General features: G+C 47.8%; 1 protein-coding gene across 1 annotated transcript in view; it reads left to right on the top strand.

Annotated features, from left to right (window-relative positions):
- The first annotated feature begins 11,331 nt into the window (after window positions 1-11,331).
- LOC140198785 (ubiquitin-associated and SH3 domain-containing protein A-like) overlaps window positions 11,332-17,682 on the top strand; it is a 96,559-nt gene continuing 90,208 nt past the window's right edge. The window contains exon 1 of the mRNA XM_072259811.1: window positions 11,332-11,454. Coding sequence (XP_072115912.1) covers window positions 11,342-11,454 — 113 coding nt within the window. The 5' untranslated portion in view covers window positions 11,332-11,341. The remainder of the gene's footprint in view (window positions 11,455-17,682) is intronic.

The raw sequence follows: 17,682 nt of genomic DNA, 5'->3' as shown, positions 1-17,682 counted from the left end.
TGAACATGTCATCACGTGACCTCATATCGGCGGGAAAGTTACATCAGGTGACCTCCAAAAGACCATTACATCATTCTCACAAGAAAGTCACAAGATCTCCTTGAGGTATGTAACATATGTAACACGTACAAGTAATATTACCACAAATTAATTAACAAATAAGGTGTATTTTTGACACAAGTTAAAAAGTAAACAGTATAACGCTACTGGTGGCACTTGGTACATGATGACCTGGGTGTGGCAGGGAGTTCAGTTCTCTCACAGCCTGGGGGAAGAAGCTGTTTCGACCCTAACAGTTCTTGTCCTAATGCCATGGTGCCTCCTGCCGGATGGTAGGGCATCGAAAAGATTGTTAGAACAATGGGAGGGATCATTGACAATGCTGAGGGCCCTGTGTAGGCAGTGCTTCTGAGAAACATCTCCAATGGTTGGAAGAGAAACCCAGATGATCCCCTCAGCAGATCCTCACAATTCTTTGTAGTGTTTTGTGGTCAGAAGCCTGGCAATTCCTGACTCAAGCAGGGATGCAGCTGGTCAGGACACTGGTGCAGGAGTTGGGACGTTACGTTACAACTGTACAAGTCATTGGTGAGAGTGTACGGAGTATTGAGGGAGAGACCAGGTAGTCTGTGGCTTGTTACCTCTGGGTGAAAGGAACTGGCAGATGACCTTATAACATCATGAGGGGCATAGATAAGGTGGAGAAGATTTACGAGGACGATGCTGGGTCTGGAGAACCTGAGCTACAGTGGGATGCAAAAGTTTGTGTGCATCCCTGGTCAAAATTTCTGTTACTGTGAATAGCTAAGCGGGTAAAAGATGACCTGATTTCCAAAAGGCATAAAGTTAAAGATGACACATTTCTTTAATATTTTAAGCAAGATTACATTTTAATTTCAATCTTTTACAGTTTCAAAATAACAAAAAAGGAAAAGGGCCGGAAACAAATGTTTGGGCATCCTGCATGGTCAGTACTTAGTAACACCCCCTTTGGCAAGTATCACAGCTTGTAAACGCTTTCTGTAGCCAGCTAAGAGTCTTTCAGTTCTTGTTTGGGGGATTTTCACCCATTCTTCCTTGCAAAAGCCTTCTAGTTCTGTGAGATTCTTGGGCCATCTTGCATGCACTGCTCTTTAGAGGTCTATCCACAGATTTTCGCTGATGTTTAGGTCGGTGGACTGTGAGGACCATGGCAAAACCTTCAGCTTGCGCCTCTTGAGGTAGTCCATTGTGGATTTTGAGGTGTGTTTAGGTTCTTTATCCTGTTGTAGAAGCCATCCTCTTTACATCTTCGGCTTTTTTTACAGACGGTGTGATGTTTGCTTCCAGAATTTGCTGGTACTTAATTGAATTCATTCTTCTCTCTACCAGTGAAATCTTCCTCATGCCACTGGCTGCAACACAAGCCCAAAGCATGATCAATCCACCCCCGTGCTTAACAGCTGGAGAGGTGTTCTTTCATGAAATTCTGCACCCTTCTTTCTCCAAACATACCTTTACTCATTGCGGCCAAAAAAAGTTCTCTTTTAACTTCATCAGTCCACAGGACTTGTTTCCAAAATGCATCAAGCTTGTTTAGGTGTTCCTTTGCAAACTTCTGACGCTGAATTTTGTGGTGAGGACACAGGAAAGGTTTTCTTCTGATGACTCTTCCATGAAGGTCATATTTGTGCAGGTGTCGCTACACAGTAGAACAGTGCACCACCACTCCAGAGTCTGCTAAATCTTCCTGAAGGACTTTTGCAGTCAAACGGGGGTTTTGATTTGCCTTTCTTGCAATCTTACGAGCAGTTCCCTCGGAAAGTTTTCTTGGTTTTACAGACCTCAACTTGACCTCCACCTGTTAACTGCCATTTCTTAATTACATTACGGACTGAGGAAACGGCTACCTGAAAACGCTTTGCTATCTTCTTATAGCTTCTCCTGCTTTGTGGGCTTCATTCGTTTTAATTTTCAGAGTGCTAGCAGCTGCTTAGAGGAGCCCATGGCTGCTGATTGTTGGGACAAGGTTTGAGGAGTCAGGGTATTTGTAAAGCTTTGAAATTTGCATCACCTGGCCTTTCCTAATGATGACTGTGAACAAGCCATAGCCCTAACAAGCTAATTGAGGTCTGAGACCTTGGTAAAAGTTATCCGAGAGCTCAAATCTCTGGGGTGCCCAAACTTTTGCATGGTGCTCCTTTCCTTTTTTCACTGTAAAATTGTACAAAACAAAAATAATACACTAATCTTGCTTAAAATGTCACAATGGGGGCCGTTGGTAGCAGACCCAAATGCAAGACACAGACACTGAAGTACAAGGAACAGGACTTGACTAGAGTAGGGACGTGACAGGATACAGACAAGGAGCAGGGACAAGAACACAGACTTGGGCTAGGACATGGACTAGACAGGGAACCCGGACAAGGAACTATGAACTAGGAGCCTGGGCTTGGGCTCCGAGCCAGAGACCGGACAAGGACCCAGGACCTGGGTCTTGACTCGGGCTTGAACTCCAGAACTAGACAAGGACAAGACAAGGCTACAGGACTGGACATGGCTTGGGTGAGGAACTCCTGGGTAGGGCGAGACACAAGGACAGGTAAAGACACATGGACAGAACTCAGATAGGACTGGACTGGGCGAGGGCCTTCAGGAGCATGGAGTCTTGGACTAGAAGAGACGGGAGCATGGAAAACAGAGTCAGGACCCCTCCTTGGGAACAGGATGTAGGGCCGGGACTCATACACAGAACACTGAACATGAAGAGATGGATCCCAACGCAAGGTGGCGGCAAACGGTCGGACCCACCTAGCAAAGGCGTGGACACAGAGAGACCATTCCACACAACGAAAGATAGTTCCTTATCTTGACCTAACAAGGCTCTGGTCTTTCTCCAGCGGTAAAACTTCAGCAATACAGGCAGGGTATCCAGGCTAGGTGATCAGGCAGCGAGTCAGGCGAGGGGGGAAAGACAAAAAGGGAAACAGACAGTCCAGCGGGGACTCCCTGGTTTCCAGAGGTATTTATGTCTCAGCCCCAAAACGAGAAAATTTAGTGCCTACAACAGAAACTGGGGAAAACTAGAAACCCTGGAATAAAGAACCATGGACTGGACCGTGAACCGGAATACGGACTTCATGGACTGGGCCATGACATAAAATGTTGAGAAGAATGTTTCATCTTTAACTTTATGCCTTTTGGAGAGCAGGTCATCTTCCACTCATTTAACTATTCACAGTAACAGAAATTTTGACCGGGGTGCTCAAACTTTTGCATACCACCGTAATATTGAATAAGTTAGGATTGTATTCCTTGGAACATAGAGGATTAAACATAGAATAGTACAGCACAGTACAGGCCCTTCGGCCCACAATGTTGTGCCGACCCTCAAACCCTGCCTCCCATATAAGACCCACCTTAGATTCATCCATATACCTGTCTAGTAGTCTCTTAAACTTCACTAGTGTATCTGCCTCCACCACTGACTCAGGCCGTGCATTCCACGCACCAACCACTCTCTGAGTAAAAAACCTTCCTCTAATATCCCCCTTGAACTTCCCACCCCTTACCCTAAAGCCATGTCCTCTTGTATTGAGCAGTGGTGCCCTGGGGAAGAGGCGCTGGCTATCCACTCTATCTATTCCTCTTATTATCTTGTACACCTCTATCATGTCTCCTCTCATCCTCCTTCTCTCCAAAGAGTAAAGCCCTAGCTCCTAAGAGGAGATTTGATAGAGGTATACGTGGGTGTTACTCTGGTTGGCGATCAGTGGTGAGCGGTGTGCCGCGGGGTCAGTGCTGGGTATACATTATTGATCATGATATACATTAATGATCTGGAAGAGGGGTCGAGTGTAGTGTATCTAAGTTTGCTGATGACACTAAATTGAGTAGAAAAGCAAATTATGCAGAAAACATGAGTCTGCAAAGAGATAGAGATAGGTTAAGTGAGTCTGGCAGATGGAATACATGGAAAACAAAAAACCTACAGCACAATACAGGCCCTTCAGCCCACAATGCTGTGCCAAACTTACTTATTTTAGAAATTACCTAGTGTTACCCATAGCCCTCCTTTTTTCTAAGCTCCATGTACCTATCCAAGAGTCTCTTAAAAGACCCTATTGTATCCACCTCCACCACCGTCGCCGGCAGCCTCACCATTCTTTGCATAAAAAACTTACTCCTGATATCTCCTCTGTACCTACTTCCAATCACCTTAAAACTGTGTCCTCCCATGCTAGCCATTTCAGCCCTGGGGGGAAAAAACCCTAACTATCCACATGATCAATGCCTCTCATCATTTTATACACCTCTATCCTCCACCACTCCAGGAGAAAGGATCGAGTTCACTCAACCTATTCTCATAAGGCATGCTCCACAATCCAGGCAACATCCTTGTAAATCTCCTCTGCACCTTTTCTATGGTTTCCACATCCTTCCTGTAGTGAGGCGACCAGAACTGAGCGCAGTACTCCAAGTGGGGTCTGACCAGGGTTGTATGCAGCTGTAACATAATCTCTTGGCTCCTAAACTCTATCCCATGGTTGATGAAGGCCAATACACTGTATGCCTTCTTAACCACAGAGTCAACCTCCACAGCAGCTTTGAGTGTCCTTTGGACTCAGACCCCAAGATCCCTCTGATCCTCCACACTGCCAAGAGTCTCATCATTAATACTATATTCTACCAACATATTTAACCTACCAAAATAAACCACCTCACAATTATCTGGGTTGAACTCCATCTGCCACTTCTCAGCCCAGTTTTGCATCCGATCAATGTCCCGCTGTAACCTCTGACAGCCCTCCACACTATCCACAACAGCCCCAAACTTTGTATCATCAGCAAATTTACTAACCTATCCCTCCACTTCCCTATCCATGTCATTTATATTAAAAAAAAACAAAGAGAAGGAGTCCCAGAACGGATCCCTGAGGCACACCACTGGTGACCGACCTCCATGCAGAATATGACCAGTCGACAACCACTCTGCCTTCTGTGAGCAAGCCAATTCTGGAGCCACAAAGCAAGGCCCCCTTGGATCCCATGCCTCTTTACTTTCTCAATAAGCCTGGCATGGGGTACCTTATCAAATGCCTTGCTGAAATCCATATCCACTACATCTACTGCTCTACCTTCATCAATGTGTTTAGTCACATCCTCAAAAAATTCAATCAGGCTCATAAGGCATGACCTGCCTTTGACAAAGCCATGCTGACTATTCCTAATCATATTATGCCTCTCCAAATGTTCATAAATCCTGCCTCTCAGGATCTTTTCTATCAATTTACCAACCACTGAAGTAAGACTCACTGGTCTACAATTTCCTGGGCTATCTCTACTCCCTTTCTTGAATAAGGGAACAACATCCTCAACCCTCCAATCCTCCGGAACCTCTCCCGTCCTCATTGATGATGCAAAGATCATCACCAGAGGCTCAGCAATCTCCTCCCTCACCTCCCACAGTAGCCTCGGGTACATCTCATCCGGTTTCTGAGACTTATCCAATATGATGCTTTACAAAAGCTCCAGCATATCCTCTTAATGTCTATATGCTCAAGCTTTTCAGGCCGCCGTAAATCATCCCTACAATCACCAAAGTCCTCTTCCATAGTGAATTCAATGTTGGTAAATGCGAGGTCATCCACTTTGGAAGGAAAAATGCAAGAGCAGATTATTCAAATGGTAAAAAATTTCAGCATGCTGTTATCCAGAGGATCTTTTTTTACAAGATATCTTTATTAGAAATTCAGTGCTACAATATATATACACCAGTGACTAACACAATTACTACACAACTACTAGACAAACGACATTAAACAAAAATGTTTCCATTTCGCTAATAGCCCGTGGAGCCTAACGGTCCCAGAATGCCTCAATGGTCGCCGTGGACCCCGCGTATTCTCTCTCAATGGTTGCCCGGGCACGAATATACCCCCTAAACATTGCTAGGCGTCTGCTCGGGCAGATCCCTCCGCCACCCGTTTCCAGGACCCACAGATAGCTGTTTCTGCTCGCCCCAGCAGCAACTTCACAAGGACATCCTCATCCCTCCATGCCCCCCTCCTTACTGGATGACCGTATATAAATAGGGTGGGGCTAAAGTGTAGCCAGAAGGCGAACCAACATTATGTGACTCATGCACAAGCACTCCCAAGTGCCTGATCCACCTGCTCCAGGAAACTGGGTTCTAGCAGTGTCTCTCTCTCTCTCTTGACCAGGAGAAGGCGTTTGAGCGGGTAGACTACAGTTTCCTGGTGGGCACTGTGCAGGCATTTGGGCTCGAACAACACTTTGTAGCCCGAGCTCGTCTCCTATAGTCTGCCGCAGAGTACCTTGTTAAGATCAACGGATCACTAACAGCGCCCATTCCCTTTAGAAGAAGAGGGCGTCAGGGGTGCCCCATGTCCGACCAGTTGTATGCGATCTGTGTAGAACCATTCCGGTGCCTTCTCCGGCGGAGGCTGAAGGGTCGGGTTCTGCGCCAACCGAAGATGGAGGTCGCCCTCTCAGCTTACGCCGACGACGGGCTCCTGATGGTGATAGATGCCGGTGGCCTGCGGAGGATGTGCGGTAAGTTTTATCGGCGGCGTCCTCCGCTTGGATCAACTGGGCGAAATGTTCCGGGCTCTTAGTGGGTCAATGGCAGGTGGACTCCCTGCCGGAGGAGATGAGAGCTTCTGAGTGGAGCAGCAGGCATCTCCTCTATCTGGGAGTCAACCTGAGCCCTTCTGGGGAGACCTGGCTGGCGAACTGGCAGGACCTGGAGATGAAAGTCGTAGCCTTGCTGGGGCGATGGTTAAGCTTTGTCAGGGTGCTTTCCTTTCGAGGTAGGGCGGTGGCCATAAACAGCTGGTGGCCTCCATGTTGTGGTACCGGATGGTCACCTTGGCCCCTCCTGCCCCCTTTGTTGCGAGAATGCAGAGGAAGTTAGTGGACTTCTGGGGCAACAGGAAACACTGAGTCTCCGCAGCGGTCTTGAGTCTCCCAGTGGGAGAGGGCGGACAGTCGCTGGTGTGTACGTACACGACTGGCGGCTCTCCGCCTCAGGACTCTGCAGAGATTCCTGTACGCCGAGCACCCTCCCAGGTGGCAGGTGTGTTGGCGATGTACTTCCTCCGGAGGGGCTGCTGTCTTCACGAAGAGGTGCGGCTACCACCGGCGTGCGTCAGCCCTGCTACTTTGCGGAGCCTGCCCGGCTTCTATCAGGACCTGCTGAGAGTCTGGGACATGGTTACCTCCGGTCTCCTTACTTGAGGAAGGACATACTGACTTTGGAGGCGGTGCAGAGGAGGTTCACCTGGTTGATTCCAGAGATGAGGGGGTTAGACTATGGGGAGAGATTGAGTCACCTGGGACTGTACTCACTGGAATTCAGAAGGATGAGAGGAGATCTCATAGAAACATATAAAATTATGAAAGGGATAAATAGAGGCAGGAAAGTTGTTTCCATTGGTAGGTGAGACTAGAACTAGGAGGCATTGCCTCAAGATTCGGGGGAGTAGGTTTAGGATGGAGATGAGAAGGAACTGCTTTTCCCAGAGAGTGATGAATCTGTGGAATTCTCTGTCCAATGAAGCAGTGGAGGCTACCTCAATAAATATATTTAAGACAAGGTTGGATAAATTTTTGCATTGTAGGGGAATTAAGGGTTATGGGGAAAAAGCAGGGAGGTGGAGCCTCCCGTGGCCAGATCAGCCCTGATGTTAATGAAGGCGGAACAGGCTCGATGGGCCGAATGGCCGACTCCCGCTCTAATTTCTTACGTTCACAAAATTATGAAGAGTATAGACAGGAAAACTGTAAGTAGGTTTTTTTCCACTGAGGTTGAGTGGGACCTCAACCAGAGATGATGGGCTAAAGGTGAGGTATGAAGGGAAGCCATAAGATAGGAGTATAATTAGACCATCAGGCCCACCGAATCTGCCCCGCCATTGGAAACGTAGAGGGTGGAACGAGCTGCCAGCACAAGTACTGTACTGCATGCGAGTTCATTTCCATGTTTAAGAGAAGTTTGTCTAAGTACGTGGACGGTGAGGCTCTGGTCCAGGCGTAGGTCGATGGGAGTATGTGGACGGTGAGGCTATGGTCCAGGCGTAGATCAATGGGAGTATGTGGACGGTGAGGCTCTGGTCCAGGTGTAGGTCAATGGGAGTATGTGGACGGTGAGGCTATGGTCCATGTGTAGGTCGATGGATGTATGTGGACAGTAAGGCTCTGGTCCAGGCGTAGGTCGATGGATGTATGTGGACGGTAAGGCTCTGGTCCAGGCGTAGGTCGATGGATGTATGTGGACGGTAAGGCTATAGTCCAGGCGTAAGTCGATGGCAGTATGTGGACGGTGAGGCTATGGTCCAGGCGTAGGTCGATGGGAGTATTGGGACGGTGAGGCTATGGTCCAGGCGTAGGTCGATGGGAGGAGGCAGATTAAATGGTTCGGTACGTAGGGCCGATAACCTGTTTCTGTGCTGAGCAGAGTATGACCATTCGGTTGTCATGGACGAGTTAGGCCGAAAGTATGTTGTGTAATTATGTGATTTAAACAAATTTCAAGTTACCTGAATCTTCTCTGCCTCTTCTCCACCCGAACGAGCCCAGCCTCGAGCTGCGCCCAGATTTCCCAACACGGCTGTAGGAATTGGCGACTCCAAGGGGACTCGCTCCTGGGGTGTGAGGAAATTCACAAATTCCGCTTTTGTCCCCCGGGGAGGCAGGTTGTGACCAGCAGAGCGCCGAACCGGGACAACGGAACCAGAGATTCGCCACACCGGGGTAGTACTGGTACCCGGGGGTGGCGGGTGGGTACCGGAACCAAGGTGCCCGACCCTTGAACCCGCCTGTGCTTGACCCGGGCGATATAAATAATTTTAAACAAATACTCTCTCTGAGTTTCAGCCTAACTACCTACCTAGGTGAGAATCGCGTTAACAAATCAATTCATTGACCCTAATCCAAGCAATCTAATGTGAGTCTGAACGCCGAACTCAGCCTGATGGACTAACCCGCAACCGTCAGACCTGACACTAAGTCGCGCCTTTAAAATGAACTCCATTTGCGTTTGAACCCCGAAAGGTAAACTCGCCAAACTCCGCTCAGGGTAATCGCAGTTACTCCGGATTCAGTCTGATCCTCATCCAGGCTAATCGCAGCTACTCCGGATTCAGTCTGATCCTCATCCATTCCTGATTTAAACTCCTTCAGCTCTGATTTTGTCTCTTGTCCCCAGATTTATTCTCCCCGAACCTCCGGCACCGATACCAATCTGAACTTTAATTTAGAACAACACACATCAAAGTTGCTGGTGAACGCAGCAGGCCAGGCAGCATCTCTAGGAAGAGGTACAGTCAACGTTTCAGGCCGAGACCCTTCGTCAGCACTCCCATTCTGGACCACCAGTCCCGATCTGGACCACCTATTCCCGATCCGGACCACCCTATTCCCGATCCGGACCACCCATTCCCGATCCGGACCACCCATTCCCAATCCGGACCACCCATTCCCGATCCGGACCACCCATTCCCGATCCGGACGACCCATTCCGATCTGGACCACCCATTCCCGATCTGGACCCCCCATTCCCGATCCAGACCACCCTATTCCCGATCCGGACCACCCATTCCCAATCCAGACCACCCATTCCGATCTGGACCATCCATTCCCGACCCGGACCACCCATTCCCGATCCGGACCACCCTATTCCCGATCCGGACCACCCTATTCCCGATCCGGACCACCCATTCCCGATCCGGACCACCTAGTCCCGATCCGAACCATCCATTTCCGACTCACTCCCCGACCCCAGTTCAGGCGACATTTACTTTTTGAGATTCTCACCTCAGGTGTGGAGTCAGTCGCGGAACCTCCCCGGTTAACAGCAAAACAAGGCCTCGCTGAATGAACCCCTGGTTGGTTACGAGGTGTGAGGAATGATATTTGGTGTATTTGTCCTAAAGAAGGGCAGTTTACCCAGCCGCGCTCCTTCCCATTCGGAGACCGACTCTGCACTTGAACCTGCCCGCCAGGCTCGCTTGTTGATGAAAATATAAGAGATGCCACGGTTCGCTGCCATTAAACCACCGGAAACGTTCGTGTTAATGCTAAAGCATTAAAAACTTCCCGTGAAAGAAACTGTGTCACACGTGAGCGGGCACGTTACCACCTCACCCCTCCCAAACTCTGCCGCATATCAGAATTCGCCCTTAACCCCGAGTTTGACCACGTACATAATTCCGCGACCCTGCCTAGAGCTTCGGTTACATAAGAAATCGGAGCAGGAGTCGGCCATCCGGCCCGTCGAGCCTACCCCACCATTCAATAAGAACATGGCTGATCTGATCATGGACTCGTCTCCACCTACCTGCCTTTTCCACATAACCCTTCATTCCCAGCTATGCAAAAATCTATCCAACCTTGCCTTAAATATATTTACTGAGGTAGCCTCCACTGCTTCAATGGGCAGAGAATTCCATAGATTCACCATTCTTTGGGAAAAGCAGTTCCTCCGCATCTCTGTCCTAAATCTACTCCCCCGAATCTTGAGGCTATGTCCCCTAGTTCTAGTCTCACCTTCCAGTGGAAACAACTTTCCTGCCTCTATCTTATTTATCCCTTTCATAATTTTATATGTTTCTATGAGATCTCCTCTCATTCTCCTGAATTCCAGTGAGTACAGTCCCAGGCAACTCAATCTCTCCTCATAGTCTAACCACGCAATCTCATAGACTGACCAGTGTCGAGTCTGTTTAAGCCTTCGGGGAGCCGATTTGGTGGACAGAGGCCACGGACCAGCTCCGGTTCTTCAGCTCACAGAATGCTGGGGGAACACAACAGGTTCTCCAAGATTGTTTAATGTCATTTCCAGTACCCAAGCGTAAAGGAGAATGAAATCATTGTAGCGCAAAAAAACCCACAATAAAATACAGAACGCTAATAATAATCATCACCACAAAAATATAAATACATCAGACAGCGTACTGTATACGCAGATTGATTGTGTGTCCATAAAGTGACGCTAGGCACAGGAGGTAAAACACACAAAATGCTGGAGGAACTCAGCAGGTCAGGCAGCATCTGTGGAAAAGAATAAACAGTCGTCGTTTCGGGTCGAGACCCTTAACTCGGCACAGGAGTGTCTGCACATAAGGTGGTGTTTGGGGTGTGGAGGGGTGGGTTAGAGGATGGAGGTGTTGGTCAGGGGAAAGTAACTGTTTTTGAGACGAGGTTCTGGCGTATATGAAATGTAGCTTTCTCCCTGATGAACCCCACTTTCAGCAAGTCTGTGTCAGTGCCGGCTGCAGCGACAGGAAGTCGGTGTTGGTGAGGTTCCCCGGTGCCGCTGGGGAGGGAGGGAGGGAGTGAGATGGCGGAGTTTGCAGGCAAGACTCCGTTTCCCAGCCAGTCTCGGATTCAGAGCAGGACCGCGCCGAGCCTGCTGGACTCTCTCCTTTCCCAGGGCTTCCCGGAACCACTCGCGTAAGTAGCCGGAGATCCCATCTCCCAGCCTCAGAAATCTGCCCGTTTTAGGGGGTCTTTGTGGGGGAGATGTTTGCGCACAATTTCAGTAGTTCAGAGATTAGCGGGAGGGGAGTGGGGCTGATGAAAATTATCCACAATCGGGTATAGTAAGTGGGTCAACAGGTGATCTTGGGGGCAGGAATGGGACTGAGAGTGGAGACAGAAGGGAACGACGGGCAGAATGGCTCAGCCTGCCTCGAATCATTCCGTGACGGAGACAGAACAACTCATGGCGCTCCACGATTCGCCCGTAAAGATGGTTTCAGAAACCTTCAGAATTCACCAGTTCAAAGCCGATTCTCGGCCAGCCATCAACCATCATACATGTGGAGTTTAGAGCACTGCCGATGCCGACGTTAAGAAGTAACCGACTATAATTCCAACAGTCGGCGGCTCCTGACTGGGAACTATGGCGCCGATTTTTCTAAATTGGAACTAAACCTACATTGTTGACCGATTTTCCCAGAGTCTGGGGGTTTTCTGTGAAACGAGGTAACGGAATTGGTCTGAAGTTAGAAGTTGGCCACGCTGCAGTGTGTGTGTGTGTGTTAGTGTGTGTGAGTGAGTGAGTGAGTGTGTGTGTGTTAGTGAGTGTGTGTGTGTGTGTGAGTGAGTGTGTGTGTGTGTCTTAGTGAGTGTGTGTGTGTTTGTGTGTGATAATAGACAATAGGTGCAGGAGTAGGCCATTCAGCCCTTTGAGCCAGCACCACCATTCACTGTGATCATGGCTGATCATCCACTATCAGTATCCAGTTTCTGCCTTATCCTCATAACCTTTGATTCCACTATCTTTAAGAGCTCTATCCATCTCTTTCTTGAAAGCATCCCGAGACTTGGCCTCCACAGCCTTCTGGGGCAGAGCATTCCATATATCCACCACTCTCTGGGTGAAAAAGTTTTTCTTCAATTCTGTTCTAAATGGCCTACCCCTTATTCTTAAACTGTGGCCTCTGGTTCTGGACTCACCCATCAGCGGGAACATGCTTCCTGCCTCCAGCATGTCCAATCCCTTAATAATTTAATATGTTTCAATAAGATCCCCTCTCAGCCTTCCAAATTCCAGAGTATACAAGCCCAGTCACTCCAATCTTTCAACATATGACAGTCCCGCCATCCCGGGAATTAACCTTGTGAACCTACGCTGCACTCCCTCAATAGCAAGGATGTCCTTCCTCAAATTTGGAGACCAAAACTGCACACAGTACTCCAGGTGTGGTCTCACCAGGGCCCTGTACAGCTGCAGAAGGACCTCTTTGCTCTTATACTCAATTCCCCTTGTTATGAGTGTGTGTGTGTTTGTGTGAGTGAGTGAGTGAGTGTGTGTGTGTGTGTGTGTGTGTGTGTGTGTGTGTGTGTGTAGGTATGTGTGTGTGAAAGAGTGTTTGTGTGTCTCAGTGTATGTCTGTATGTGTCTATGTATTTCTGCCTATGTGTGTGTGCGTGTGTGTCTGTGTCTGACATCCATAGGACATAGGAGCAGCATTAGGCCATTCAGCCCATCGAGTCTGTTCTGCTGTTCCATCATGGATGATCCCAGATCCCTCTCAATGCCATAGACCTGCCTTCTCATCATATCCTTTGATGCCCTGACCAATCAGGAAATGATCCACCCACATTCTTCAAATTTCCAGTGAGTGCAGGCCCAAAGCTGCCAAACGCTTCCCATTTGCTAACTCCTTAATTCCTGAAATCATCCTCGAGAACCTCCTCTGGCCTCTCTCCAATGACAACACATCCTTCCTGAGATATGGGGCTCAAAGCTGTTGAGAATACACTGTGTGGCCTGACTTGTGTCCTATAAAACTCAGCATTATCTCCTTGCTTCTATATTCAATTCCCCTTGAAATAAATGGCAACATTGCATTTGCATTTGCCTTCTTTACCACAGACACAGCCTGTAATTGAACCTTCTGGGAGTCTTGCACGAGGACTCCTAAGTTCCTCTGCACCTCTGATGTTTGAACCTTCTCCCCATTTGGATAATAGTCCAGACTATTGTTCCTTTTACCAAATGCATTATCATACATTTCCCAATGCTGTATTCCATCTGACACTTTTTGCCCATTTGTCAATTTGTCTAAGTCCTGCTGCAACCTACCCCTCCACCTATCTTCATATCATCTGCAAACTTTGCCACAAAGCCACCAATTCCATTATGGATCAACATGTACAAAACAGCACACTCTAACGCCTTCACCATTGTTTTGGGAGATTTTAACCGGGCCAGTCTGAAAAATTCATGAAACAATTACCATCAGCAGATCACTTACAATACCAGAGGGAGCAACCCACCGGACCATTGTTACACCACCATCAAGAATGCCTACTGAGCTACTGTATTCCACGCCCTCACTTCGAGAAGTCTGATCACCTGGCTGTACTTCTACTCCCTGAGTATAGACATATACTGGAGACTGCAGCACCAGTAGTAAGGACCAAGAAGGTATGGACAAGGGAAGCAGAGGAATGCTTACAGGACTGCTTTGAATCGGTGACTGGACAGTATTCAGGGATTCATCTTCGAACCTGGATGAGTATGCTGCAGTTGTTACCAACTTCATTAAAACCTGTGTGGATGAGTGGGTGCCTACAAAGACTTACTGTACTTTCCCAAACCAAAAGCCGTGGATGAACCAGGAGGTACGTCGTCTGCTGAAGGCTAGATCTGTGGCATTCAAGTCTGGTGACCCAGGCCTGTACGAGAAAACCAGGTATGATTTGTGGAGGGCTATTTCAAGGGCGAAGGGACAATTTTGAACGAGGTTGGAGGTAACTTCGGATGTATGACAACTCTGGCAGGGTTTGCAAGACATTACTTCCTATAAAGCGAAACCCAATAGCATGAATGGCAGTGATGCTTCACTATCAGAAGAACTCAATGCCCTCTATGCCCGCTTTGAAAAGGCGAACACAACTACAGCTGTGAAGATCCCTGCTGCACCTGATGACCCTGTGATTTCTGTCTCAGAGACTGATGTTAGGTTGGCTTTAAAGAGAGTGAACCCTTGCAAGGTGGAAGGACCTGATGGAGTACCTGGTAAGGCTCTGAAAACCTGTGCCAACCAACTAGTGGAGTATTCAAGGACATTTTCAACCCCTCACTGCTATGGGTGGAAGTTCCCACTTGCTTCAAAAAGGCAACAATTATACCAGTGCCTGAGAAGAATAATGTGGGCTGCCTAAATGACTATCGCCTGGTAGCACTCACATCGACAGTGATGAAATGCTTTGAGGGGTTGGTCATGATTAGACTGAACTCCTGCCTCAGCAAGGACCTGGACCCATTGCAATTTGCCTATCGCCACAATAGGTCAACGGCAGATGCAATCTCAATGGCTCTTCACAGGGTTTTAGGTCACCTGGACAATACAAACACTTATGTCAGGATGCTGTTCATTGACTATAGCTCAGCATTTAATACCATCATTCCCACAACCCTGATTGAGAAATTGCAGAACCTGGGCCTCTGTACCTCTCTCTGCAGTTGGATGCTCGACTTCCTAAGCAGAAGACCACAATCAAAATGCAGAGATGCAAAGGGACTTGGGAGTCCTTGTGCAGGATACCCTAAAGGTTAACCTCCAGGTTGAGTCGGTGGTGAAGGCGGCGAATGCAATGTTGGCATTCATTTCTAGAGGAATAGAGTATAGGAGCAGGGATGTGATGTTGAGGCTCTATAAGGCACTCGTAAGGCTACACTTTGAGTATTGTGTGCAGTTTTGGGCTCCTTATTTTAGAAGGGACATACTGACATTGGACAGGGTTCAGAGAAGATTCACGAGAATGATCCAGGAATGAGAGGGTTACCGTATGAGGAATGTCTGGCAGTTCTTGGGCTGTATTCCCTGGAGTTCCGGAGAATGAGGCGGGATCTCATAGAAACATTCCGAATGTTAGAAGACCTGAACAGGTTAGATATGGCAAAGTTATTTTCCATGGTAGAGGATTTTAGGATAAGAGAGCACAACTTCAGGATTGAAGGACATCCATTTAGAACAGAGATGCGGAGAAATTACTTTCGTCAGATGGTGTAAATCTGTGGAATTTATTGCCACAAGTGGCTATGGAGGCCAAGTCATTGGGTGTATTTAAGGCAGAGACAGATAGGTTCTTGATTCCCCAGGGCATCAAAGGGTATGGGGTGAAAGTAGGGGAGTGTGGCTGGCTGGAAGAATTGGATCAGTGCATGACTCAATGGGCCAAATGGCCTATATCTTATGATCTTATGGTCTAATCTGTGCAGATTGGTGATAATATCTCCTCCTCGCTGACCCTCAGGGGTGTGTGCTCAGCCCACTGCTCTACTCTCTCTATACCCATGACTGTGTGGCTAGGCATAGCTCAATTACCATCTATAAATGTGCTGACAACAGAATTGTTGATAGAATCTCAGATGGAGTTGAGAGGGCGAACAGGAGTGAGATATGTCAGCTAGTGGAGTGGTGTCGCAACAACAACCTGGCACTCAATGTCAGTAAGACGAAAGAGCTGATTGTGGACTTCAGGAAGGGTAAGACGAAGGAACACATACCAATCCTCATAGAGCGATCAGACATGGAGAGAGTGAGCAGCTTCAAGTTCCTGGGTGTCAAGATCTCTGAGGATCTAACCTGGTCCCAACATATCGATGCAGTTATAAAGAAGGCAAGACAGCGGCCATACTTTATTAGGAGTTTGAAGCGATTTGGCATGTCAACAAATACTAGACACTAGACACTAGAATACTACAGCACAGTACAGGCCCTTCGGCCCTCGATGTTGTGCCGACCCATATATTCCTTTTAAAAAACGTACTAAACCCACACTACCCCGTAACCCTCTATTTTCCTTTCATCCATGTGCCTGTCCAAGAGGCTCTTAAATACCCCTAATATTTTAGCCTCCACTACCATCCCTGGCAAGTCATTCCAGGCACCCTCAAGCCTCTGTGTAAAAAAATTACCTCTGATGTCTCCCCTAAACTTCCCTCCCTTAACTTTGTACATATGCCCTCTGGTGTTTGCTATTCATGCCCTGGGAAACAGGTACTGGCTATCCACCCTATCTATGCCTCTCATAATCTTGTAGACCTCTATCAAGTTCCCTCTGATCCTTCTACACTCCAAAGAGAAAAGTCCCAGCTCTGCTAACCTTGCCTCATAAGACTTGTTTTCCAATCCAGGCAACATCCTGGTAAATCTCCTCTGCACCCTCTCCATAGCTTCCACATCCTTCCTATAATGAGGTGACCAGAACTGAACATAATACTCTAAGTGTGGTCTCACCAGAGATTTGTAGAGTTGCAACATGACCTCTCTACTCTTGAACTCAATCCCCCTATATTAATGAAGCCTAGCATCCCAGAGGCCTTCTTAACTATCCTATCAACCTGTGCAGCGACCTTGAGGAATGTATGGATTTGAACCCCAAGGTCCCTCTGTTCATCCACACTCTTAAGTAACCGACCATTAACCCTGTTCTCAGCCTTCTAGTTTGTCCTTCCAAAATGCATCTCCTCACACTTACCCGGATTGAACTCCATCTGCCACTTTTCTGCCCGACTCTGCATCCTGTCTCTATCCTCTTGTAACCTTTGACAACCCACAGCTCCATCCACGACTTCTCCAATCTTCGTGTCATCCGCAAACTTACTCACCCATCCTTCCGCATCTTCATCCAGGTCATTTATGAAAATCACAAAGAGCAGGGGTCCCAGGACAGATCCTTGTGACACTCCACTAGTCACCGACCTCCAGACAGAATACTTTCCTTCCACTACTACCCTCTGCTTTCTTCCTGTAAGCCAATTTTTTATCCAAACAGCCAATGTTCCACTGATCCCATGCCTCAAAACTCTCTGGATGAGTCTCTCATGGGGGACCTTGTCAAATACCTTGCTAAAATCCATGTAGACCACATCTACCACCCTACCTTCATCAATTTCTTTTGTTACCTCTTCAAAAAACTCAATTAGCCCATGAGGCACGACCTTCCCTCCACAAAGCCATGTTGACTATCCTTGAGTAGACTGTACTTCTCCAAATGCTCGTAGATCCTATCCTTAAGAATCCTTTCCAATAGTTTGCAGACCACCAACGTAAGACTCACCGGTCTATAGTTCCCAGGATTCTCCCTATTACCTTTTTTAAATGGATAGAGAGGAGAGAAGGGGAGGAGGGTGGCATTACTGGTCAGGGATACTATTAC

The sequence above is a fragment of the Mobula birostris genome, chromosome 6 (genome assembly GCF_030028105.1).
Source record: "Mobula birostris isolate sMobBir1 chromosome 6, sMobBir1.hap1, whole genome shotgun sequence".
NCBI classification, from domain to species: domain Eukaryota; kingdom Metazoa; phylum Chordata; class Chondrichthyes; order Myliobatiformes; family Myliobatidae; genus Mobula; species Mobula birostris.
Note: the sequence above shows the minus strand (reverse complement) of the source record. Positions and strands in the feature narration are given on the sequence as shown.